The sequence below is a fragment of the Apus apus genome, chromosome 12 (assembly GCF_020740795.1).
Source record: "Apus apus isolate bApuApu2 chromosome 12, bApuApu2.pri.cur, whole genome shotgun sequence".
In the NCBI taxonomy this organism is placed as follows: Eukaryota; Metazoa; Chordata; class Aves; order Apodiformes; family Apodidae; genus Apus; species Apus apus.
In genome coordinates this window covers 13,690,884-13,717,974 of record NC_067293.1, presented here as the reverse complement: position 1 = coordinate 13,717,974, position 27,091 = coordinate 13,690,884, and the positions used below count along the sequence as shown (strand labels likewise).

General features: G+C 46.5%; 1 protein-coding gene across 1 annotated transcript; it reads right to left on the bottom strand.

The window, feature by feature from the left end:
* Positions 1-520: 520 nt before the first annotated feature.
* F9 (coagulation factor IX) lies at positions 521-16,625 on the bottom strand. Its single transcript, XM_051630456.1, has 8 exons — positions 16,509-16,625; positions 13,610-13,773; positions 13,216-13,240; positions 11,210-11,323; positions 9,354-9,482; positions 7,036-7,274; positions 4,782-4,899; positions 521-1,261 (listed from the first exon to the last, which is right to left on the bottom strand). Exons 1-8 carry the CDS (start codon positions 16,573-16,575, stop codon positions 714-716), a joined length of 1,404 nt encoding a protein of 467 aa, XP_051486416.1. The 5' UTR covers positions 16,576-16,625; the 3' UTR covers positions 521-713.
* Between the last annotated feature and the right edge of the window lie 10,466 nt (positions 16,626-27,091).

Below are 27,091 nucleotides of genomic sequence, written 5' to 3'. Positions count from 1 at the left end.
GGCTGCAGTCTCTAATTTAATGTGATTAATATGGAGACTAGGACAGGTAACGAGCACTAAACATCTCTCTTTGTAATTATAACAGAGCTCCACAGCAATCATTAGGATAAAGCCTGCCACCACCTCTAGATGAGTTTTATACAGATTTTAGGTAACTTACACAGCACATTTATGGCAACCTAAGGCAGGAGGAGTATTTCCTGCTGCCCATGATCCACCTCAGCCTGGTTTATGTGAAAACACCTTCCTGGGAGTGCTGTGGGTGTGATGCTCTGCCTGTTCCCTGCCCTCATCGACTCCTGCTACAAGGACAATGTTGGATGTGGGTGCCCCAGGCACCCAGTGCCTGCTGGGCACCCCTTGCCCGTGGCACTGGGCAGCAGCTGGGGCAATGCCAGTGGTCCTGGCCTGGAGCAGGTGAGAGCTGTGCCCCAGCTCATCCACACCAGCCTCTGCATTCAGGATTTGGGGACTTTCCCCATCTTGGCAGTACCAGCATGTCCAGGAATGCAGCCAGGGGTAATTAAAAGGGCTTTTTATTTCCTTATTACCACATTTCCACTGTGCTCTCTCAACTTTTGCCTTCCAAGAGCAGAAACCAGTTCATTTAGAAATATTTATTAAAATGCAACCATTTCTGAAAACATGTCGGTTCCTGTGGTCTCTCTTCAACAAACCAGTCCATCCCCCAGCACAGCAGAACCTCCTGTGGGTTAGGTGAGTGTCGTGGTGTCCCTTATCCACTTCAGGTACTTGGAGACCCTGGTGTAGATGCCATATTTACCTGGCTTGGCACATTCCTCGCCCCAGCTGGTGATCCCTGTGAGGAACCACGTGCCCTCAATCTCAGTGGTGTAGGGACCTCCACTGTCTCCCCCACAGGTGTCCCTGCCCCCAGCAGCAAAGCCTGCACAGAACATGTTCTGCAGGATGGTGGTGGAGGTGCTCTTGAGGCAGGTTGGCCGGTCAACGTAAGGCACCTGGAGGACCTGGAGGATGGTGGCTGGTCGGCCCCGGAAGAGCGTGCTGCCCCAGCCGCTCACTGTCCCCATCCCGTGCTTCAGCAGGTCGTTGGTGAACTTCTGGCTGCCAATGCAGATGGGGGTGACGTAGCTGTTGAAGGTGAGTGGCTGGTCCAGCTCCAGGAGGGCAATGTCGTTGTGGTGTTTATTGATGGTGGCGTTGTAGGTGTGGTGGGGAAGGATTTTCACTACCTTACGCCTCTGCTCAGTGTGATCTTCCTCGCTGGTGCTGTATTCACCTGGAGGGACAAGTGTGGCTTGGGGGCCATGGCCAGACCAGTGACTATGCCCTGAGGATGCCATCCCCGTGTGGTACCAGCCCAGCTGGGTGGTTACAAACGGTCAAGTGCTGTAAACCCCAGACCACAGGCTGCTCCAGCCTGATGCCAACAAGGCTGATACTGCTCCTTGTCCAAGGGTATTGCAGGTTCCCCCATGGCAGCACCTCCTCAGTGCCTCAGCTGGCAGGACTGAACCCCCAGATGTGACACTGGCTAATCAAATGCTTTTGCCAAGCTTAGCAGCAATGAGCTGATGAGGAGCAGCTGAGAGAACTGAGGTTGTTTAACCTGTAGAAAAGGAGGCTGAGTGGAGACCTTCTTGCTTTCTACAGCTCCCTGAAAGAGCATTGTAGCAAGGTGGGTGTTGGTTGCTTCTCCCAAGTTACAAGTGATAGAGGAGGAAATGGCCTCAAGTTGTGCAAGGGGAGGTTTGGACTGGGTATTAGGAGAAATTTATCTACTGAAAGGGCTTGTCAGGCACTGGGACAGCATGCTCAGGGAGCTGGGTCAGTCACTGTCCCTGGAGGTGTTTAAAAGACACATAGATGTGGTGCTGAGGGACATGCTTTACTGGTGAACTTGGCAGTGCTGGGTTAATGGTTGGACGTGATGATCCTAAAGGTCTTGTCCAACCAAAAAAATTCTATAATGTGGCTTTTAAAAAAAAATTTAGCAGCCTCAAAGAGCTGTAAGGGTATGTGCCCCTCACATGAAAGGGAGGAAAGCCTCTAGAATGAGCTATTTTTGTTTAAAATACATTGCTTACTAGCAAAAAGAAACCTGACCTTGCCTTTTCTGAAGCCGCAGGGCGGGGGGCAGGGGGGCAGAGAACCAACCCTTCCCCTCCCTCGATGCTCCAGGTGCTCCCGATCCCTGCCCGCAGCTCAGCTGCCGGCGTTTGCAGCTCCAGGCTCCTGTGCTGGAGCTGCCGGCAGCCTCTTCCCTCCCCTCCCGGCTTCTGCACCAGGTGGTGGGAAGGGAAGGTGTTTTCTGAGGCCTCGGGGCAGCAACCGGGCAGCGTGTGTGTGTGTGTGTGTGTGTGTGGTGCAGCCCCCTCCCGCGGGCGCGCTGGCCGTGCTGGGGAGCAGGATGACTTTTCCCTCTTGCTTTCAGGCAGCCCGGGAGGCGCGGGGTGCCTTTAACCCCTGCTGCAGCATTTCTGCCTGCTTGGCTCTCCAGATTATCCCGTCCCTTCTAAACGCTACCTGCTGTGCTCCTGGCACTGTCCTGTGCTGCAGCCGCCTGCGAGGAGCAGCACGGAGCCCCGGGAGACAGGTGAGGAGGCAGTTTCTGTATTCACCTTGGTTCTGGGGCATGATGAAGGCAGGGTTTGGTGGCTGGTGCTGAAGCTGTGCTCTGCCAGGATTTGTTTTTGCTGCAGTGTGAGTGTTGGTTTCCTCTCAGGCTTTGTGTCTACAGTGCAAGTGCAAGATCATAGAGTCATAGAACTATTCAGGTTGGAAAAGCCCCTTGGGATCACGGAGTCCAACCATCATCCCTACTCTGCAAAGTTCTCCCCTAAATCGTATCCACCACCACCACATCCAAACGACCCTTAAACACATCCAGGGATGGTGACTCGACCACCTCCCTGGGCAGCCTGTTCCAGTGTCTGACCACCCTTTCTGTGAAATTTTTTTTCCTAATGTTCAGTCTAATCCTGCCCTGTTGCAGCCAGAAGCCATTCCCTCTTGTTCTGTCACTAATGACTTGTGAGAAGAGACCAGCACCAACCTCTCCACAATGACCTTTCAGGGAGTTGTAGAGACTGTTGAGGTCTGATGGGTGTGGGGAAGAGTTTGAGAGGGTTTTTCTTATGCTACAACTACTTACTGTTGCTGGGGTCCTGAAAATATTCTTCAGGGGTACAAGTGGAGAGGCAAAGAAGATCAGGGATGAGGAATGCTTCTGCCAGTCCCTGCTATCAATTTTTGGGCCTCCTTGGATGCTATATACCCAGCTGAACGTTCAGTCTGAGTGGATGTGAAGGAAGCAGGTGTTGCCCCTACAGTGTACATGGTGCAGGCACAAATCCAATAGTCCTACAATACAAGCCCTACACGCTTGTGTTTTGCTTTCTTGAATTGCTGTGTGTCCAAAACCCTGTCCTAGAAACCCAGCAGTGCTTCAGAGTGGTGTGAAGATAGCACAGGAGGAGCTGGCTGGTAACATACCCTAAAAGAAAGGGTGTGTGACATACAGGAGAGGGCCTGGAGGGGGAGGCATCTTGCGTGCTGATGCAGTAAAGGCAAAACTCTCTCCAGGTGGAAACGTGCCTTTCTGGGGGACACTGGTTTTGCACTGGACGTTCTGCACTTGCTCATGTCAGTGGTTACAACTTTGGGCTTTGTGCTGGGTTTTCCAGCAAAACTGCCTGAGAGTAGATGGCAAAAAATGCTGTGTGAAAGCTGCAAGGCTTGTCCTGCCAACGCTGGGCAGGCACACCCAGGAGCTCAGCTGCATTAATCTTGAGTATGAAGATACAGCTGAAGCCCTCTTGATGAGCTCGTTTCTGTAGGTGTAAATTCAGTGCTTCGCTTAAAATGTCATTTTTGTTTCTAATATGTGTCATAGTGTTTAAATGAAAAACATGATTCTTCCATGACTCCTCTTAGTGCTGCTTGTACCAATTACTAACCATACCAGTGTTCCCTTCCAGTACAAACCAACATAACCCTCCTATAACAGATATTCACACAGGGGAGAAAAAATAATTTAGGGAAGCTGCTTTTGCCACAATTCTCAGCAGGCTGTCTGGAAGGGCTGGGTACCAGGAGTCAGGGGGAAGCACCGTTTTTCGAGCAGGGATACATTTGTGTTGTAAAGTAGCAGCACAACTTGCTGTGCAGTCTGGCCAGGCTGCCCCTGCCTGACTCCCCAGAAACTGTGCTGTGAATGTGCACCTTCCCACATGCCTTTCTGCTTTCTGTACTAGGATCTACAAATTCTATTTACTTCTAAAGAAGTTAGGAGAAAAAGTAGCCATCTTCTCCTTGCAAAGAGTTAGTCAGGTTACAGGTGCTCCTCTTGCACCAGCTGCAGGAATCCATTCTCTGAGAGTTGTTTTTGTTTTGTTGTTTTTTTTTTACAACATAGTGTGACCCTCAAGAAAGGCAGAAATTGCTAGTGATGTCCTATGTGGTTAATAGAGATAAAAATCCATCACACCAGCTCATGAAGCAGCATCTTAACTGAAGGCCACTGGGCTTTTTTGAGCAGTGAGGAGTCCTCTCTGGCTCAGGGGAGAGTTTCTTGTGGTCAGGTTGAGCCACGTTTGGAACATGGTCCAGCAGCTCCATGCCTTTGGGACTGAGGCCAGCCTCAGCTCACTGCTCCTACAGGAGATGGCGGCACCTGCTACCAAAACACTCACTGGGGCTTGGGTGCCCTAAAGCAGCTCACACTGTGGTGCTGCTCACCCTGCTGTCAGCCTGGTCCCATGGCCCTCCCCTGGCCTGATGCCACTTGAGGTGCTCACCTGCCACAGCAGTGACGTTGTCACCCGGGTTCAGGCAGTGAGCGGCTGTCACGACCCACTTCTCATTGATGATGGACCCACCACAGAAGCCCACGCCGTTGCTGTTCACCAGGTAAACCTGTGAGAGCAGAAGGAAATCACACCTGTGGGTCCATGTGAATCAGGGGGAGGGAAGAGGAGCTGGATGCAGGGGGGTGTTTGGCTATGGGACAGGCTATTTAGGTGGTACAGAGCCAGTGCTGACAGAGTTGCTGCTCTTCTTGGAGTCCCTGTCCCTTGCTCTGTGGCAGAGGGTGGCCAACACTGCCCTGTTCCTCTTCTCCTTCCTTGGCTGCAGCCTGGGAGGGGATAAAGCTCAGTGCAGAACTTGGAGCATCTGAAAAACAAGCAGTTCCCTATTGTATTGCTAGTGACCAGATCTTAACTAGTTAATTTGGGACAAAATCATTACTGTCCTTTCCATTTGGGGATCTAACTACCTCAACAGTTGCAGGGCACAAACCAGGGCATCCCTTATGCCAAGAATTATAACTAAATTGATCAGCTGACTTGGTGACCTGTATTCAAAAGAAGGATTTCTTTATAATTCATCCATCCTGTTCCTTTCACATGATGTGGCTTGTCACTGCCTATCTGCCTCCTTAACATGAGTTTATTCATTTAATGCCTTGTTAGGCAGAGTTGTTTGTTTGTTTAAACCCTTAATTTTTAAGGAGCTCAGTACCCATAATGAAGAGAAAGAAGCTCATTCATGGCAAGGAACAGCTGCCTCCATGCCCACAGCCATCCCTCATGTCCCACAGGGACTCTGCCCCAGGCACTCTGGGCTGGCAGTGCAGGGTGCTGGTGCCACCATGGAGCCCAGCACCCGTGTGTGTCTGTGGGTGTAGGAATGACCCTGGAGCAGCCACAGAGGAGACATTGCCATGGGCTGGAAGGTCCTTCACTGTGATCTGAGCCCCACAACCACCCCCAAAGCCCAGGGGAATAGGGTACCCCCCTGGCTGTTGCCTGAATCCCAGCAGACTTCTCCCAGCACATCTTCATTTGCAGATTGGGCAACCAAGGTTTTTTTCAGAGAGGATGCCTGATGAGGTCTCCATGGACACAGTCAACTAGCTGGGCTTGCAGTGTGTGAATTTATTTTTTTACGGACACTGATTTCTCATCTTTAACTTCCTGGCTCTCTATGAATGTGGTGGGCACCAACATAAGCTATGGTCTGTCCCACAACTGGCTCTGCTAGAAAGGATTGTGTGGCTCAGGGAGGGGTATGGCCACTTGCTTTCACACACAAAATGTGACCTCCCAATAAACCTTCTGCTTCTGGTGGCCATGGATGCTCCCAGAGCTTTTTTATCTCTGAACTGAAAGGCAGATGCCTGCTCCTGACCTACCTGCAAACACTGTGCTTGCTGCTGTGCTCCCCCAGCAGACACAGGAAGGATCAGCTGTGTGAGTGGGTGTTTATGTCCCTACGTGGGCAACTTTTCATTGACATCACCAGTGTCAGTCTGTACCAGAGCTTGCAATGGAAAGAAATTCGTCATTCCTAGAATCTCATCTGGATTTATTATTTTGCACTCTCAGCCACTGAGATTTCTGTTCTCACTGAAGCCAGAGTAGAATTTAAGGCAGTGAATGACTGAAAAAGAGCCAAACTTGGAGCTGTCTTTCCTTTTGAAAACAATTTAAATGTATTTGCAGAGTGGTGAGTGGGTCGCAGGAGGTTTCTTTGCCACTCCCGCCTCACCTGTGATGTTACTTTAGGTGAGGCAGAGATGACTATGACGTTGCAAGTAGGATGTGGGGTTGGATAACTAAAGAGCAGCTGGATTTGGACATATCCTTTGTTGGTGTGAATTATCATGGATCTGTTGAAGCTGATGGAACCAGAAAAGGAGCTGCATCATTCCTTGCAAAGGTGTGCTTTGCAAAGCTCCCCTCCACCTCACTGCTTAATCTTGGTAAATTTTGGGAAATATGGAGGAATCTGTGGCTGCAGCTCAAAAAAGGATCTTTTGTGCCCTGTCAGATAAAGCTGCTGAGACTCTGACTTCTAGCTTTTTTGCGAGGGTAGGCTGCCAGCTGGGCAAGTTTGGTTGCTGTGGTATAAAATGTAGGATGAATGTAAAAAATTAATGTAAAAAAGTAACATGTAGAAGTGAGCGGTCCCTGCATTCAGAAGGAAAAGAGCAGAGAGAGAGCAATTGCTGGGGTCTCAGGACAGGAGAGCTGCAGAAAAAGGCAGTACCTGCCAGGGCACCTCCCCTCTCCTGCTGTCTGACCCGCCGACCACGCGTGTGCCCGTCTTGATGATGGGGGTGATCCTCGTGGGGGCGGCGGGGCCGGTTTCCGTGGTGTTGTCAAGCGCCTCGTCATGATCACCGTTGTGGTCGTCGGTGCTGACGTTCCAGTGCTCAAAGGTGTTTATGGCCCTGGTGAGCTTGTTCTTTGCTTCTGGAGCCGTGATCCTCCCGCAGGGGTAGGGCACTGGGAGAGGAACAGGGTTAGGACTGGCTGCATGTCATGCTGGGACTTGTAGAGACTGGAGGAGCAGGTGAGGAGACAAATGGTGCCTCATCTCAGGGTCCTTTTTTGGGCCTGACACAGGAGATCCAGATCTGTGGGGTGACTCTTGTGCTCTCCAGGCCAGCAGCTGCCTGTGCCTTTGGGCAGCAGGGTGGGTGATATGCAAGAGTAGCACAAGCATAACTTGTTTCTGGGCTTTAGAAATGAATGCTGAACAGCTTTTAAAAGGCAGAAAGCTGGTGAGAGAGTGTGGGTGTGGGGGGCTGGTGCAGCTGTGCCTGTACCTCATGGGCTGCTAAGGTGCCACTTGGCTGACATGCCTACAGCAAATAACTCCAGCACAATAAAAGTCCAGCTGGGACAGGGCAGGAAATAATATCTGCCAATTGTACAGATAATCCTACTTGGCACCAAGGTGAGGAAAACATTAATAAACTCTAGGAAGAGTTGTAGATTTTCTCTGTTAATGAGGATCTCATCTGCAAGCTCATTTCAGAGGAGCTCTTCCCGTTTCTCTCCTACGCAATGTGTGCTGAATTCCTGCTGACAGTGGCAGGCGAAGTAGTAAATAGCATCAGGCATTGTCTTTCATCTGAAAAGCTTTTGACATCACTGTGCAAACAAACATTAGTGTAAATCAGATATAAGTGTGGTCTACTGAGATGTCGTCTTTTTTTTTTTTCCTCTCCACAGCTCATTTTAAGAACAGGGCTCAAGTAATTGTTGAGTGATGGGAAGTGCTGCCAGTGAGGTTAGGCTCGGAAATGAAGGTTTCAGAGCCAACAAAAGCCTAAGCTTTTGCAGGAAGGGCAATTACCCAACCTGAAAGATGATCTTATTGCTAACAATAAAACTCTCTGGTCCAGTGGAAGCGATATAGCATGTTGGGCAACACAGGCCTGAGCTCTTAATGATCTCTAGCAACAGAAGGACTTCCTAAGTTACTTCTTACACTGACTGCTGAAAGTCAGTGCTTTCAGGAGCTCAGTGTTGCTGGCTGTAGCTATTAGACCTTCAGAAACTAAGTCACCTGTGCAGGTGCCTGAGTGCTAGCTTAGGTGTGCAAATCTCTTAACTTCTGGTGTTAGAAATACAATCACGTCATGTTAAATTCAGCTTAGATGACAATTTTCTTTCTCTGCTCAACCTTCTCTTTCCTCTACCAGATGTGCTGCTGAGGTCTTTGTGCTCAATTAACTTGCTGCATGGTGACGGGTTGGGATTGCACAGCCTAGGAGTAGGGTGGGACTGGGCAATATAATGAGAACCAGCTATTCTTTAGCCCTTTTTGAGGTTGCAAGCTCAAGCAGTGCATTTCCCCTCCAGCCCTTAGGCTGCCTTGCCATCTTGCTCCTCAATGCCACAGCTGAGCCATGGAACCTAGTCCTGTTGAGGGTCTTTATGTGCAGCTGTGCACTGGCGGGGGAGCAGCACCACCACAAAGCTTGGCTTGTCTCCACCCAGCTCAGGCAATTAGAAGACACTGTATGATGCCCAGCCATCAAATGGTACACCAGGAGGATTTACAGTAAGAAAGATTGTCTTTTGTTCTGAAAAAGCCCAGAGCATTCTTGCTGTAGGATCAGTAACTAAATGGTAGCTCTTATTGGGAAAACTTGGGAGTGAGCTCTGGCTGGAGGAGAACCAGTGTGTATTCTAGTGTAGCTGAAAGTAATTTTTCTGCCTCCAGAAAACTACTGATTCATACCTAGAAATATAAGATGAATGCAAGTGGGAGAGGTACCTGTGTGAATAGCCATCTGAACCAGGGATTTGTCTTGTGGACAAATTCCCAGACACCTACCCTTCTTCTCCACCCACCTTGGCTAAAAAGCCCCAGTGTTTAGATTGCATCCTTCAAACCTGACCCCACATCTGCTGTTGGGAATACGTGGGTCAAGCTCTTTATATTTGCTAAGCAGGGAAACAAGGCTGGTTTCCAACAGGATATTGCATTTCTATGAGATTCATGTACCTAAATGCAGGACAAAACCTTGGAAATTTTCAGCCAAATCTCTTAAAAATACTTTAAAAGTTAACCTGTAGGTTCACAGGACTTTCCATCTTCGTGAAGTCTGTAGCCAGTGGCACAGGAACACACAACTTTGTTTGATGGGTCGTGCCTGCAAAAGTGCTTGCAGCCTCCATTTTTTATAGCACAAGTGAAGTCTGAAAGAAATTAAAATTAACCTGTGAAATCTCTTTGAAAATATAATGGATCAGAGGTTTGTTGGGTCTTGGGTCTTTGGACTCAGCCTGTACCCCATTCTGGTTCTCCCAGACCATGGAAAATGGACATTTGCTTACAGGGACTCTCCTCCTTTCCAATCTAAGTGCCTCCTCATAGTGAAGGAGCACTGAGCACCTCTTTGAGAAGGCAGTTGAGGAATGGCCCTATAAGAGGTCCTGCCAAACCTTGGTGCAGCCTCTTGCCTCCAACAGCTGCCTGCTGTCTGAAATTTGGCAGCCTGATCCTAAAGGACTCTTGCAAATATTTGGTCAGGAGCCACGTGATTTCCCTGCCATCGTGCTGCTCTCCTCCCTCCCCCCCAACAGTGCTTGTGCATCCAGTCCCACTGCTGATCCTTGCAGAGAACACCAGGTGTCAAATGGGAGCAAACCCTGAACCCAGGAAGGGCTTTGTCCTGGCATTACTGCTGGGCTCCCAACTTAAAACCAAAGCAAAGCCATCTCTTCTTCCTGACACAGCAATAAATCATGGCAGGCTGATGTGGAAGACCCATTTCAGCAGGATGTTTGATGGAACTGTTCCCAGCCCAAGGCACAGCAAGATTCCTGCGACTTGTGCTTGTCTTCTTGCACTCCTTTGTGGTGGGAAAACCATCTTTTGGAGGCAGGAAACCACTAATCCACAGACACCCTTTAAATTCTCAATGAGTTTTCAAATAACTTCACAGCAGATTAACTCCACTCCTACTACCTCAAGGACACCTCCCTTCCTGTAGCCATTTTAATGCCATCATTTGCTATTTTTACAGAGCTCCTTTTCACGCCTTGCTTCTAGTGCTATTTTTGTGCCTGTCTCACTTCCACAAGAAATCTGCAATGAGACTGTTTAAATTTGATGCAGCTTTGAAATGCTCTTTTTAACATACGCTCCTCTCTTGCCAGAGCAGAAGCACAACTAGAAAGAGAATCTTTTATTAGTGCAGTGAGTCTAGCACATTATGCGAGTTGCACAGCCTCTCATTATATTATAAATATAAGAGCTGAATATCTTGCTTAAATTATCAGCTGTTTGGTTTTCATAAATTCCTCAGCCCATCAGGAAAATATTTGCCTTTTGTTTGCCTTTCGAGTCAAGGTTGCTGGTGATAATTATAATAATTTAGCCAAATGCCATTGAGGGGAGGTTGTGATAATCCTGCCCCTCCTGTCTTGAGGAATGGAGAGGAGGGGTGGGAGCACAGGGTCCCATCAGGGTTGGGTCAAAACTGTTGCTTTCAGTGGTTGAGGGAGTTATCCCTGATTGACAAGCAGCCCCAGCAAAGCTTGTGCTGGGGAGATAAAGGAAGGTCTTTATGTCAACATTTGCTCTGGCAGCCACAGGGACCTGAACAAAAGACCTTGAGCCTTAGTCTCTGTTAAACCCTGTGCCCGATCAAGCATCTCGGTGCTTGGCAGAGGTGGAGCTGGGGCTCCACCAAGGGCAGGAGAGGACCGAGACATCTGCTCCTATATGCCCTATATATATCCTATATACCCCCCTGCGATCCCACTGCTGAGGGGCTGAATTTGCACATTCGCATGGTGCCCTGCAGCAAGGCAAAGTGTGTCCCAAACAGTCCATGAACAGGATGAAACTCTGTGCCTGCTTTGATCTGATGTGACTTCATGTAGGGCAGAAGAAGAACAGGTCAACCCCCAGTACTTACCTATCTCACAGTTTCTGCCTTCATACCCAGGTGGGCACCAACACACATAGGAACTTATTGCATCCTTGCAAAAGCCTCCATTTTTGCATGGATTGGGGTCACACTGATCTCCATCTTGGAGAGAAGACAATAGAATTAACAAACTTGAGCATCCACCATGGCTGGTGCCAACCAAGAACTGGAGCTTTGCTCTGTGCAAGCCTCCTGTTACTGATGAGCAGAAGACTCCACACCTTCCTTCTTGGTAATGGAAAGTAAGTCAGATCCTGGCACCCAAGAGCACAGCAATGTCCATGCTGGAGTAGCAGCAGCATTTTACCCCAAGTCCTAATTATGGACACTGTCCTGCAGGAGTTAACTCTGCTCACTTCATCAGAACTCCTCTTCAGTCTCCCTCATGCAACATCTCAACAGGACCTCAAGTCTTGGTTAAATTAGACAAAATTACTAGCCTTAATTCTTCAGCAGTGGCTAGGATACCCTAATCTGAATTATTTTAATACTCTTGTCTTTGTTCTCTGAAGGTTTGGGTCTGTCTGCTTGGGTCTGAAGACCTCTCTGTGTTTTAGGATTCAGGGCCTCAGTCACTGCTCTTTCTTTCTAAGCCTTGTGCTACTATTAACTGGTCTAGATTTTTCTTGGCATGTCAGGGCTTTTATTTTCACAGTTGCCTACAGCTGAGAAGCTGAGGTTTTAATAAAAATATCCACTATTGCAAAACTAGTGATCTAACACTTGGAGACAATAAGTCTGTGATGTTAAATGACAGGGAGGTGTGCTTTGAAATGCTAATGCAGAGACAAGGAGCAAGGGGAATGTCTTGATGGGTTCCTGCACTCCCAGTTGAGGGTGGCTATGAGGGATGGGCTGGAGTGCAGAAGACATTGCAAATGTGGACAACACGGTTTTGCCTTGTCTAAGTTAGGGTGTTGGTGTTTGTACATAAGGTGTGGGTTGTGGCTGTTGTTGCTGCCTGGTGAGGGCAACTGGAGCTCGGTACCACTTGGGTGCTGGACCAGGGCTGGGCTCCTGTGGGCTGCACGTTAGGGAACAGCAGCTTGTAAACTGAGCAGTAAACCAGGCACTTTGGATGATAGGGGAATATACAGCACTTGTTATTTTTGAAGAGCTGACTGGTTACAGTAGCAGGAAAACAAATGCAGTGCTGAATTTCATCAGTTGTTTTTTCAGAGGACAGTAGTCCTATGATGCAAATGTAGCTTTTAAAATTTTATTGTCTGGACTGAATAATCTGAAGTATTTAAGGCTTTTTAGTGAGATGTTCTGGGAGCTTTGCCAATCTACAAAGCAGTTCATTTATTGAAATGTCCTTAACATTAGTTTCAGATATTTTAGTGGACATTGAAATCTTTTTGGTAAGGAACTGAGGAGTCATTTGGGATGGAAGCTGACAGGGAAGAAATAGATGGTGCAAGGAAAGCAAATGGTGGAGAAGCACCAGGGTTTGGGACCACTGGTGTGAATTGCAAACAGCTGTTTGCTATGATCATGTTGAGGCCCTGCTTTAATATGGCTTTTTCATGGATTCACACAGTGCTTGGACAAGGCTGTGCCTCCTCTGGAGCTCTCTGCCTGAGAACAGAGCATTTTCTGTCTGCTGGAGGGGTGTTAGTTATTGCTGTCTTGTTTTGATCTATACTACAGCTGAAGCTAGAAGCCCAGAGTGTGAGCTGGGCTCAATGGATCTAGTGGTCTGTGGGAACTGTTTTGTTTGTTGTTTTTTTTTCTGTGGGGTTTTTTAACTCTGCTAAAAAAATCTGCTTAAACAAATAACATGTTAAATAATTTTTTGGGGGCTTGCAATTTATATACAAATGGGACAGGCCCAGTCAGGGTGGCTGCAAGATTTAGGTTACGTGACTCTGACTAGCTCTGCCACAAAACAGTTTCTGAATGCTGGAATGCACTTGTTTCAATAAACACCTGCTACTTATACATGGGGAGATGAATAGTAAGCATTGGAACACAAAGAAAGCAGCTCTTACCAATGTACGTTTTCCAAAACTCCATCTGCAAAGGGAAAAAAAAAGAAAAAAAGCAAAACCAACAGAAGTTTCCTTTGATTTCTAATTTCTGGGCACTATCTGATTGAAGTAATAAAGGGATGACTCCAAAGAGAAAGGAAAAGACTTGCAGGAAAACCACAACCTCCATAACCCCAGTGGTGACCAATGAACCCAGCCCAACTGATGGATCACAGAGGAGAATAAAATACAGAGGATATACAGAATACAGAATAAAGTAGATGCTGCACTTGGCCCTTGCAGGTTTTCCCCTTGTTGTTCATTCCTTTTCCCCCCTCTGTGTCTCACCTGAAAGGCTCACAGAGCTGCAGGCTGGGGGGAACAAGGTGTTGCCCTTTTGCAGCACAATACTCACCGTTTTCTCTGTGTTTTCAAACACTTCTCGGGCTTCTTCAAAGCTGCATTTTTCTTCTATGCATTCTCTCTCGAGGTTCCCAGGAATAACCTCTTCCAGTCTGTTGGAATTAGCTCGCTTTTGCCTTTGGAGAACTGAGTTTGCTTCTTTGCTATTGACGAAAACTGAATGGAGAAGAAACAGGAGCTAGAGAGGAGCAGGTGCCATTGTGGGATGCGCTGGGATGGGCTGCCAGGGCTCAGCTCTCCCAGGAAACAAGGCCTTTTCATGCATTTACCTTCCCCTTGCCCAGTGGCTGGGGATGTTTCAGGGGTGTTAGCATCTCCTTGAGGCTTCTTTGGTGTCTAACTTAAGTGCAGTCTGAAGAACTGAGAGTCAAAGAAGTCGACAGACAGAAACGATGGGTAGTGAGAGGGTGATCGGGAGCGCTTAAAATACCTTAAAGCAGATGGCATGGGTACCTCCCACCACAGATGCACAGACCAGAATAAGCTATTAGAGAGGGGAAAATAATAAGCATTTTCAAGCTGCTGCTTGCTGAGGTCTTGTTTGAAGACAGAAATTGTCCTGCTTTAACTGTCTCTGCTTGTTTTGGCTGTGAAAGACCGTTTGACTCTGCAAGCAGCTGCAGCCCTTGGAAGCCACATCCCATCTGCTTCTGTCCCTGCTCTTTGCCTTTGCCCATGTGCCTGGACACCACTGCTTCCTGCAGGCAGAAGGGTGGCATGAGCCCCCCTCACCCCCTGGGCCAGGTCACATCATCAAGGTGGTGCGTCCCCCACTGACTTTGACTTGCTGGCTGAGCTCCTGGGCAGAAACCGCCAGCAGAGAGCTGCTAGTGCTGCAGCTTCCCCCAAGGGACCCCTGGTGTAGGGGGGTGTCCCCAGAGCTCATCAGCCTCCCCATTATTCACCTGGAGGAGCTTCCTGCTTTGCCTCCCCAGCATCTCCCCTCTCTTCACCTTCCCTTAGCTCTAGCAGCCGTGTCCCTTTTTGTCACCAGATGGCACGGTAGGGCAGCTCTTCTTGGCTGCTGGTGGCCACCCTGGGGGTTAAGGAGAGCTTGAGCTCAGCACAGAGTACAGTGAGGGGCAAATGCCAGCCCCCTGGTGGCTACCTCCTCGTGGTCAGCCTGCTCTCCATCCAGAGCTGATCCCAGCCTCTGGGAAGCTGCAAAGGGTCAGTTTTGTTGAACTCTCATGAGCCCAAAGGGGTTTGCTCTGAGTTACACCACATCTCTGATGGTGTAACCAGCCCCTTTGCCTAGAGATCTCACTGCAAGAGGCTGGATTGTTTCTGCAATGCTTTCAGTCCCTGTGCAGCAAACTTGCACCTCTGCCTTCCTAATGCTAGTGTGGTTTTGGTTAAAAGTTGAAAGGAGGGCATTAAAATCCTGACCTTAATCTCACTGTTTGTCGGTAGATGCTGGTGGGTAAGCACTGCCCTCTGAAGATGCCAGGCTTGTTTCCAACGCTGCAGCCTGCATGGGGTGGCTGGTCCTCTCCCAGCTGCAGGGCCATGGTTTATGTGGGGGACATGAACATATAACCCCAAATGAGCCTCCCTGGCTGAGCCAGGGGCTGAGGGAGCAGGGGCACAGCCTCGCTGGAGAAGACCTGTCCCCTACTCCCCCATGGAGCAGCCTCCAGCTTGCCCCCAGGCTGGGCAGAAAAGGCTCAGGGGAGAGTGATGGACCAGCCTCCTTGGTTCTGTAGCCCTGTCAGGCTCTCCATAAGCTTAATGTCCAGGGATCCCAACATGGGCACGGCCCTATGTGACATGAGGTGGCTGCATTAGACCTGTTCCTTCTCTTTCTGGTGGGATGTGCTAGGCACCTGCCACAATTAACCCATTTAATAGAGAGAATTCATTATAACGAATGCAGCTTTGCCTCCATCAGATCTCTCTCGGCTTTCTCAGTTGCTTACTGATCCCATGTGCTGCTTTACAAGCAAAACTTGATTTGAACTGAAAGTTGCAGGCCCCTTGGCTAGAAACCATCCTCACACCAAGAGTAACCAGCTTCTGAAACAGCATCTGAGAAGTGAGATGGGTCTGTGGGCCAAGGGGCTGCCCTGGCAGCTCAATATAGTATTTTCTAGGAGGTGCACCTGTGCTGTTGGTGGTAACAATATCAGGCTCTGCTCACTTTTCATGGCTAAGCAAACATTTTGGAAAGAGGCCTTTTATTTATATATGTATTTAACCTGTTACTTGCTATGTTTTAATGAAAGAAGCAAGGCCAGCCTTGCACAAAGCAAGTATTCACACTGGATGTCAACTAGGCTCTGCTGGAACTGTTGCTGTTACAGACAAATCCAGCAGCAGCCTGAATTACTATGTGTGATTGCCCACGTCCATCAGCTCCTCTATCTTGTCTACAATTTAGGCTGCATCCTACAGCCTTTGTTACCTTCATGCTGGGTTTGGCTTTAAACAATTCTCACGGTGGCAAATCCAATGACTGCTTTATGGATGAGAGTACTTGTCTGTACTCCAGGACAAAGCAGTGGCACACGCTGAGGGTGTTGCTGGGTGTTACTCCACCTGCAGCCCTTGCCCCTTTTTGTCCTTCTGTGTGTGGGTACGTGTGTTCTAAAATGGCTGAATCAGGCTCTGAAAGCTTCAAAGCTGGAGAAAGTTTAAGAAAAATCCCATTCTTAAAATTAGTCCCTGTGACACATTCTGCATAAAATCAGCATAAAAACTGTTATTTCATTCCCAAGAAATGACCCAGAGCTTTAAAGAGAGGAGCTGTGAAACTCAGCAGTCCCTCTGAGCTTGTCTCTTAGGAGACTGCACGAGCTGTCCCAGCCTCAAGTGACAAACTGTCCCTTCACCTGGGCCAGTAACACCCACATCCGAAAGTGAAGGACATGCTAGATTTTAGATGAACCCACCTGTACTTTCATCACCAAGACAAGCTCCCAGAAGACAAATGCAGAGTAGGAGGGGGATATTTGCCATCTTCTTCCCAATGCCCAAACCTCTCGCTAACAACCGGTTCGGGTGGTGGAGCTCAGTCAATAGTTCCAAAGTGCAAGCGCTTGTTTATTTATTCTGGGTAACCCTTTAATTTAAGGTCCCCAGATGTGCCATTGGTGAGGCTTGCAGTGGCAGCATGGGTGTTATATGAGAGGACACGTCTGTGTGCAAGAAACCTGCCAGGGATTTGACATCCCTGGGCTCATCTTCTGCCCTGTAGGATATTACTGCCACGTTAGGGGGTTGAGCATGGCACAGGAATAAAACATTTCAGCTTCAGTGAACCTCTCTAAAGCACTGGATTTCCCATTCCTATCCATATAGAAATCCACAGTAGCATTTTCAAAGGCTTCAGAGTGATCCATGCTTCATCCAAAGGAGTTGGGATGATTCCCTTGAAGACAACCCCACAGATGAAGCCTCCTCTCAGGGACGAGGTGCCTGTGGAGCTGGGCTGTGTCAGAAAGCACTGCCTGGTCTCACATGGATTATCTAATTTAAAGTGGTGAACTGAGGTAAGCCTCTTGGTCCATTATCCAGGTCTACTGGGGCAAACCTTGGAAACACCATGAAGTTCCCTAGGTCCTGTACTTGAGGCCACAGGAAGGAACCTGCTGCTTGGACAGTGGGCTGGAGTAGGGATGTATCATTAAAATGTTGGCTGAGGACCAGGGACAGTGTGCAGGGTCCTGGCTGCAGGGCAGTCTTTGCCCAGGGCAGGTTCACAGGCTGCTGCTCCTGATCCATATTTGACAAAGAGCGGACAGAAAGGGAGGGAAGATAGGGGAAACGACACAGGAAAAAAGCAAGTTTTCATAAAGAAAATAAAGAGTGGGTTTTCATATGAAACCATTCATATTTGATGGTGAATTACTTAAAACCTTTAGAACCCACTTCTTCCCCTCTTCTGACTTCCCCTTAATATAAAGAGCTGTTTCAAGGTGAAGCACACACACCTTCCTTGAGGAGCTGTAGGGAAAGCAGGCCAAAATAATTTATCCCACTCTGGGAAGGGCTTGTGTACTTTCTGCCACATACCTGCTCCTCAAGACCTGCTTCCCAGTTTGCTTTTCCCCCCACTCCCCAGTGCACAGCACAGAGCTGAAATCCATCGTTGCACCTGTGCACATCTGGGGCTTGCAGTGCTCTGTCCAGTATCAAGATGGTTTCAGAGACATTTTAAAGCAGAACTCAGTCTCTGGGTGTGGTGTTGGAGCTGTTGCCTCGTGGTGTTAGCTCTAATACCATGGTTAAGAACAGTGGGAGGCTGGAGACTCTGATGGCTGGTTAAAGCAGAAAGGCTAGAAGAGAGCAGCTGGCAGGTTTTACTAGCTCCCAGCAAAGCAAGATGGATGTTCTGCTATTGTCAATGAACCTCACAGCACATATCAAGGGACCATGGCCAGGGTAACCCACCTGCTGAGATGCTGGGATGGGCCTGTGCCTTGCAGGCTGGCGAGCTGCTCCTTGCTATGAAGCCACTAGAGCCTTTGGGCAGCTATTAAAGTGTTTGCTTGAGCTTTTGAACCATAAATTCTGTGCACCGAGTCCAAAAATTTAAAAATGTTCCTTTGTGCAGCAAATGAGAGAGACATTTATGGTTGTGTGGGTATTTGGAGTTACTTTTGTATGCAGAAAGGACCCATCAGCTACAGGTGAATATGAAATGCTAAATGTGAGCTACAGCTTGTGAGATCCTTGTTGCCTAGGTGGAAAAAATCCTTTATTCTCCCTTTCCTGAGCAAACAAAAGGTCCTGAAACCTGCAATTCATCTTGTTTCTTTGTTGTCCGTTTGAAATTATCTTTTTTCATTCCCAACAGTAGCTTTTGTTACCAAGTTTCTGTGGCAGATAAATGAGTTAGGGTGAGGTAATGTGCTGGTGATGTAAATTGAATGCAAACTGAAGAAGGTAGTGATCATCTCTCATTTTCTGTGCACAGGAAAATGCAGATGTGAGAACATGAATTGAGGTAAAATGCTGAAACAATACATCTCCTATCAATGAAGAGGAGTGTAGAGAATGGCCTGCTGTAACAAAGGATAATTAGAATCTCATTACTGCAATATTTTACTTTAGAACGTAGGTCAGACAAATTATTTTTGGTTTATGGTGCGTATTTCACTTGTAACAGTATTTGCAACTTTATTGCTAATTAATCTTTGCAGAAAATGCCAACATCATTAGAATAAACAAGGCTATTAATACAAATAAGTTTTATGGTTTACTGCTATCAGCTGGTGGGGCACTACATGGGAAGCAATGTCTTTCTTTTTCTTTATTTTTACAAACAAAATCCCCAGAACTGTGATCCACACCATGGGCACTGTGGAGTTGAAAGCTTTGCTGTTTAGCTGAATGACATCAATGAAATATCAGGTTTGGGATTATTTGGATTTAATGATCTACATTCTCAAAAGAAGCTTATTACAATACACAACCAGATCATGTTCCTTCCTGTTCAAAAGCCTATGAGGAGCAGTGAGATGTTAGGAGATGTCTCTTCTGGTTTGAGTTGTTAGGTTTGGGGTATTTTTGGTTGAGATATCCCACCCCCCCCACCCCCCCTTTTTTTTTTTTCCTTGGAACAGGACCATCTGACATGTGATTGCTGGGTGTGTGTTTGAGTCAAAGGCAGAAGGACCACCACCTCAGGCTTGGGGACTGCTGCAAAGTGTAGTTTAGGAGAAGTCAGAATAAGAAAGCTATTTCCAGTTTAATCTGATTTATTATTATTATTATTATTATTATTATTATTATTATTATTATTATTATTATTATTATTATTATTATTATTATTATTTAAATGTGCTCTACCTGCACTGGTCCATTATGTTAAACACCTGGATGGCTTGAGGTTCTTGTTAAAGGATTGTTCATAATCTCCCTTGTCTCTGAATGCACCTTTTAAGCAAAACATCCTTGCTCAAACCCTTAAGCAAACTGCAATTTGCCCTTGTCTTCTAGACAGCTGTGGTAAGTAAACTTTCCATAACCAACAGCAAGAAACCTGTTTCTGAAAAAATAGGGAAAGTAATGCTTGATCTTCTCCCACCTTTTCTTCTTTTCATTTGACTACTTTGAAGTCCCTGGCTTTTTCTGGAGCAATGATTTGGGAAGTTATCCAAATATAGAGGCAGCACGGCTGTGGAGTCCTTTGCAGTGCCCATCATTCTGTTGTAGTCATTAACATACTGGAGAAAGTATTAATTCTGTTAAAAGTCCCCCAGCCACTAAAGACACTAAGGTGTATTTGGATGTGAGTGGCCTTAGTGACCTATCCCAGGTGAAGACATGTCCTCAGCTTTCACAGGTGGGATGCAGAAGCCTTGTCCCCGTGGTGGTGGCTCTGGTGGGATGGCAGGCACAGGGAGATGCTGCTGAGTTCAAATCTGTGCTGTGGGAGGGGTATTCAGACAAAAAAGAGTTGCCTGGCTCTGGTGGTGAGAAATGGCAACCAGGACCAGGTCTTCAGTGATGGCAGCATGCAGACTGTGCAGGAGAAGTGTTGGGTCATGGCTATCCCACATCTGAAAGCTGCTCCCTTGCTCCTCTCTTCATCTTAGGGCTTTCAGTTCCTGTGTTGGGCATTTTTCTTCTGCTTCCATGCAAAAGCTTCAATACTCTTGCCAAGAAACAGACTCTCCTGGCTGAATTCCCTCTAGATACGTCCATTGCAGTTAGCACTTAAGCTCCATCCTTCCCATTTTATTCTGTTTTTAATTAGACTCCTGAACAGGAGCACAGAGCAAACTCTGCTTTCATCTGGGAGATCCTGTGGCTGTGAAATATTTACAGGAAGTAAATAACTGTCAGAAAGTAAATAAGTCCCTGACTCTACATGAGTGTAAAAGTGCTTTGAAATAGTTTCGTTCGAATAAAACCTTCTCATGTTGAGTGGCAGTTAGAAACAGTAACATGGGCAAAAAATTCCCAGTATAGAAGGTAAACACAATTACTAATTCATGGAGCAGTACATCTCACAGTAGCAGCTTTAATATCTTTCTTTTCAGTTTGATGTAAAATAGGCCAGATTAAAAGGAAATTTGGGGTTGGTTTAGTCATCATCTTTTCAGAAAGCAGAGTGCAAACATGGCTAGACACACTGTGCTGCTCCAGTTAGTCTAAATTTAGACTTTGCCATCTCCACTTCCAACTGTGGATAGAGCAATGAAACAAAGCTCAGAGAAGGCAGCAGCTCGTGCAGGTATTGATGGGTCAGGTAGACCACCAAGCTCAAACATCATCGTACAGGGTGAGAACTAAGTTGGCTCAGCTCTGTGCATGGGGCAGAGGCTCGTCCTGCCCCAGGCTTGCTGGTGTGAGCTGGAGTTTTGCAGGTTGCTTTGAAACAGATCTCTGAAGAAGCTCCTCTCTATTCCAGCTGATGGTATTATCAGTGTAGTGTCTTAGTCCTGGACTGGGACTCTAGCAGGGACGGGTTAACTCCAGCCAGCAGCATCCAGCTCAGCCGAGGGAGTTTTGTTCCTTCTGCACTCACTGAAGATTCATCTCTTCTTTGTCTGGTGCCTGTTAATGGAGGAGGGACAGATGTCTCTCTTGCTCCCCCTTTGTTCAATAAAAAAGGAGCTTCATCAAACAGATTATGCTATATGTCAGACTTCAATTTTGGACTGTTGAAATTGGGGTGAAATGAATCTCAACCAGCACATCCAAGCCTGCCTTAGTCAAAGTCCTTGCACTTAACTCCATAGTGAGCATAAAGTAATAACACTCAGTCTTCTCCCTTTGCTCATTTTCTATGTAAACATTTGTGGCTATGCCCTCGTTAATTTTATTTGCCTTAACCATACTCCATCTGAAGTTTCTATCTTCTCCTGGTACCAGGACATCCTTGTGTCCTACTCACCTTTCTGCCTCTTTCATTCTATCTTTATAATTTGGCTTCTTGCACTTTAGGGACCGAACTGTCTGTTGTATTAACATGAAAATCTAAGGGGAGGATATGCAGAGAAGAGATAAGGGTGTTTCTAATCTGGGTGTCCCTAACCAATACCACCCGCCAGCTCCCTGAGCCATAGGTGCTTGAAGCAGTGGCACTCAAAGCTTGTCCTCTCCTTAACTGATGTGGTCTCTGAACACCCTTCCAGCTGATTGACTTGAGAGGGAACTGGGAAAGCTGAGAGCTTTCCTGATAACTCTGGGACCTACTGCATGAGGCTCTCAATAGTTAACATATAATCTGAGAAAAGGACTTCACAGTCTCTGCTGTCTGCTCACATCAACACACAGGATGGAGGAAACCACAACTCTGCTTCCAGAAGGAGAGACTCAAATTTTCTCTTTAAATCCCAGGACTGCCAGAGGTGTGTGATGCGACGAATAATCAGGACTGAATTTGCCTTCCTAGTACATCTGACCTACTTGGGTTTCCTCTTCTGTTCCCCTGACCTAGTGCCCGGGTGTTGCTAACAGCATTCACTGATGAGTGGTTGGATGCTCTGACTTGCCAGCTCTAACAAAGCCAAGAGCACTTTGCTGTGAAGGTTCATTTTCAGCCAGATTTGACAAGAAAACTAGTTAAACTCCTCTGCACTACTTGGGCACTCTTGAAAATTGGAGAAGGGTGGTAATTGTGTACCCAGTGGTTGCTTCAAAGAAGTGATTTTTCACTGTTGTTCAGTGGAAGCACCTCCCTGAGGGAGGAAGAAACTTGCTGCCATGACTGCTTGCAGGTGGACTTTCCAGTCTCTAGTGCTAAGAAGGCATAGAAGCTTGGGTTCATCTTCTGAATTTAATCCCCTGACTTGCTTTGCCGTGTCTGAGACCACAGATTCTGTAGTTCCAGGAAAGAGGCACTTCCACAGGCTGAGACACACAAAAGGTCAGATGCTTGGGATATGGTTGGACTTTGAACTGTTGACTCCATGTACACATTTATGCTCCAAGTGCAGTGGGACAGTGACATCTCGGTGTCCATGTGTGTCTAGTGCCTGCAGAGTTGCTGTGTCAGGCCTGTGCTTTATTCAGAAGATGTTGGCAGCCTTGATAGTAAGAGGATGGATGGACAGTAGGGAGCAAAGGGGCAAGTGAGGGAGGCACCTGAGGTGACTGTACAGAATGCAACAGCACTTCAGCAGATTTGCAGTGGTTGTATTTTTAGTTGAAGCTGCTAATTTAGACTTTACTGCAGATGTCTTGAGAGTTTTGTATTTAAGCTAATACAGAGTAATCTTTAAAAAGCAGCATCCTTATCCTGCCTTGGGAAAGTTCTCTACCTTGAATTGGCTAGGACTCTTTGCAGTTAAGGTTGTATGGCTAATTATGAATATACTGTTTGAGTTAAAGCACATTGTAAACTTCTTAAATCAAATTCAGTATCTCACATGCATGGAAGTATAATCAGCTAAAAGATGTGATGTCTAATATATTACACACTCTTTCTAAATTAGTCTCATCTCTTTGAAAAAATGCATGAGTTCCAAAGCTCAGGCTTAGATCATAATTTGAAACTGCAGAAGATAATCTTAAATCACAAAAAGCATCTCCCAAAGGGTTTGATGGGTGCTTCTTCACATCAGCTTTTATGTTTTGAAAGCTGTGTCAGACTCTTGGAAACATGAAGAGGTTGTGAAGTATGCTCTTTCTAAAATGCATCACAGCTTCCAGCTATGACTCCTGATTCAACAGGTAAATGCTTTGTATGCTCTTCCTAAGAATGAATATGGGCCTGAGTCTTTTTTCTCTTCAAGGTTTTGAGCTTTCCAGCTAAGGCTGCTCCATGCAAGGAATGCAGGACAGGAGCACTGACCTCATCTTGACCTTCTTGTAGATTTAGAGCCAAATTCTGCCACCCCTTCATGCCAGCACAGTTCGATTTACTGGAATGGGGCTGTGGGTTTGGCCATCTTTTAATGGGCCACCTTGTTACAAAGCTCTGTGACTGGGATCCTGGTGGCACGACAGCACTGGCTGTCTCAGGCCTTGGATAAATCCAGGCTAGCAATAAAACCAGCTGGCAGGACTTCACAAATATCATGCCAACCCCATTAGCGGTTTTTTCAGTGAACCTGTGAGGCTCTGCCCTCCCCTCAGCAGTTTAGCCAGGTCACCACTTCTGAATGGTCTCCATTTCTTTTTCCTTCTAGTGCTTCCTGGTTGTGGTTGGTTTAATGTCACATCTAAAGAACACAGAGAACTTGCCAAGCATAATTTCTTCACTAAAAGGGTTCTCAGGCATTGGAACAGCCTGCACAGGGCATTGGTGGAGTCATCATCCCTGGAGGTATTTAAGAGTCATATAGATGGAGTGCTTAGGGATATGGTTTAGTTAAGAACTTGTCAGTGTTAGGTTGATGGTTGGACTCGGTGATCTTTAAGGTCTTTTCCAAACCAGGTACTTCTGTGATAAGAGAAGGGACTGTGTGTGTCCAAGGAGAGCTTCACAGCAGGCACAGCAGACAGAGATCAGGGGTGTGAGACTTTATAAATCAACAACCTTAATTACTTGCAGCCTGGAAAAAAAATTAATCCTTTTGATATTAATGTGACAGAAAAATCAGATGATGCTTATTATGGATATTTACACTAGTGCAAGGCCAGGAGACAGTCCTGCTGTGTCAGCACAGGAGTACATAACCAGCTGGGGCTGAGGGCAAGCAGAACTGAACCTCAGACCTCCCTTCTGTCTTCTCCAGGTTTAAAACACTCCTGGGAGATGAATCTGGAGAATGAAGCTCAGTGCTAGTAAATATTTTTTTGCCTATGCTCTGGCTGTGGGGAATCTGCAACACACTTGAAAATCTGGTCTGGGTTATGTCCAGTTCACAGAAGTTTATCTCCAAGCAGCTATTTATAGACAGACTCTCTTCCTGACTTCCAGATTTCTTGGGGAAGTGTCTGAATATCAGCTCTCTGAGCAATCACCATAAAATTAAAATTTTCAATTTTAATGGTGAGCAAACAGTTTGAGAAGTGAAATATCATCCAATAAATTCTTCTTTTCACTTAGAGCTGTGAGTCTTTAAATATTTATTAGCAGCATCTCTGCTCTGCAGCAATGTTAAAAGGTTCAGCCCCATTCTAGGGAGGAAAACAATCAATTTGATTAAAATTGAAGAACAAATGCCATTTCTAGAGAAGGCCTTCAAGTAAGATTACAGTGTTTGAAAAAACAGCACTTTTATCTTCTATGTACTACAGCCAGAAATTTGTGTTTCCTCCCTTCAACCTCCTTTGTCCTACAAATTTTGTGGTTCTTTTTCATGGCTTGACCCTGTAGGAGCAGTGGTGTTATTTCTCTGGGCAGATACACCAAGTTTCTCCCTAAATCGAGTTCTTCATGTGCTTCATGTTCTTCATTTGCAGGCGTGGGGCCCTTGGGTGCTTGTTTTCTATTTTAAGTTCTGTTTTTCCCTTGCTTTATCTGTGTAGGAAACAGCCTGCTGTACTCTCAGAGGGTAGTATCTTGAGGTTTTGGAAATCTGAGAAATTTTTATCTCCCCATGCACTGATCAAGCTACCTGTATTATTCTTTCTTTCTTAAAAAAAAAAAAAAAAAGCAGCTTAAAATCTAGAAAAGAATTCTCTACACAGTAATAAATAGTAGTGAAGAAAGATGTGGTTATAGAATAGGATTTGAAATTTCATCTGAATCAGGTTGTCAGCTGGAAAAGAACCCCCTGAATCATGAGTGCACATGGAGCTGGCATTGCTTTGCCTGGGGAGGTGTCTGATACCTCCTGGGAAGGAGGGGAATGGTAAAAACCTTATTTTGAGATTTTAGTTCCCAAAGAAAATTATCTCATGGTAGAAAACGGTCTCATTTGTAAATCTCTGCCAAGTTATCTTCTGTAAAGGTTGTTGGGTTAACCACAGCCAGAAGGACTGTGCTGGGTTGTTTTAATCACTTAGTAGTGGATGTTTAAGAAGTTATTCTGATGGGAAAGTCCTACATTCTTTTGTGTGTGTGCCCCCACCAACTCTTGCAGGATCCAGTGGAAATAAAGGCTTCACAGTGGTCATCTGTGCCAGTGTACAGGGAGAGGAAACCTTTCCACCAGGAACCCACAGAGAAGGGGAAGGGGGGATGGAGACAGTGGAAGAGCCTGTCCATGACAGTGCAGTGGAACAGTGTCAGAACCCAGACAGATTGCTCAGGTTTTCCCTCAAGCTAATCCAGCTCCCTGACTCTTCTTTCAGGCTAAACCCCAGCATGAGAAGACCAGCAGTGGTTTTGGGGGGTCTGTACAGGGCATGGTGTTTCTGTCATGCGTTAAACTACCCTACAAAATGGAATAGTCAGTGAATTCTCTGGGAGACAGAGCAATAAAAAGCTTCATAAAAGGAAACATTACCCACTACATGAAGTAGGACTTTCTCACAAGTGTGTCATTTCATAGATAAGCAAATCTAAAGCTAGGTAATACAGCTCATCTTCAGCTGAGCCACTTAAGTTGGTTGGCACAATGCAAGTTCAACCCCTCAGCCTGTGACACCATCCCCTCTGTCTTGTCTCCTAAATGGCCCAGATTCCCTCTCTCTGGTGCCAGAAGACACCAGGTTCTTGGTTACTGAGCCCTCAGCCAACAGGGCTGCTGCAGTCAAGCTTCATTGCAAAAGATAAGGTAGCACCAAAAGTGTTGATGGCAGAAGGAAGGAAAACACATTATTGTGCCTGAAATCAAATGAGTTTTAATTAATGACTCTGATCTGTCTCGTGGAAGTTCTAAATGCCATTTGTGTCTTTATTGTTGCTCTAAACAGTGACAAACTCATCAGAGGCAAACAAATTGCCATGCATGTCACTAAAACTAAAACCTACCAAAGTGAAATAAATAATATGGGAAAGAAGTACACTGTGGAGAAACCTGCTGTAGCCCTGAAGTTCATACATCACATCCCACCTCCGGGAGCTTTAAATATCAATTACCCACAGACAACTGGGATTTCAATTCTCTCACAAGTTAAGCAGTGTGAAAGCTCCTGCAGAAACAAGTCCCACACTCCCAGTCCTGTCTCTCAGGAGGAGACCTCTCCCTGGGTGCTCCAACATGGAAAGTTCTGGTCAGGGTTTCCTTCTGCAGGTGGCTTCCTGCAAAACCAACACTACCAAGCAGTGGTCCTGCCTGGGGAAGGGGGAGGCTTTCTATTTAAAGGAAAAAAAATAATTGAAACCTTCCAGAAAGTAATTTATTCAGTGTTCAACCTGAGGAGCACCTTTTTTCCAGCACAGGCTCTGTAGAAGCAAGCTGATCTTGGTGCAGACATTTCTTTTTCCATATCAGTTTTTCCCTCTGTGTTTCTTTCTTCAAAACTACAAAATGCATCCTGCAGAAAAGAGAAAATCTGCACCTTGCCAGTGTGCACATAGCTTGCAGGCTGGAGATACTTTACAAGACTGAGACAAGATCTCGTTGGGGTTTTTTGTTGTTGTTTTTTAGCTTTTTAAAATCTGAATTTAGTGTCCTGCAGGAGGAAAGGAACAGTGACGTAAGAACAGAAGGGTATAAAATAGTAATAAAGGAATCTGAGCTAG

What these genes read in the sequence shown, in the direction of transcription:
- F9 (XM_051630456.1), bottom strand. Translation starts at nt 16,575, where the DNA reads ATGGCAAATATCCCCCTCCTACTCTGCATTTGTCTTCTGGGAGCTTGT. An exon ending in AGGCAGAAACTGTGAGATAG is followed by an intron (nt 9,483 to 11,209) that starts GTAAGTACTGGG and finishes AATTTCTTTCAG; the next exon opens with ACTTCACTTGTGCTATAAAA. An exon ending in AAAGTCCTGTGAACCTACAG is followed by an intron (nt 7,275 to 9,353) that starts GTTAACTTTTAA and finishes TTCCTCTCCCAG; the next exon opens with TGCCCTACCCCTGCGGGAGG.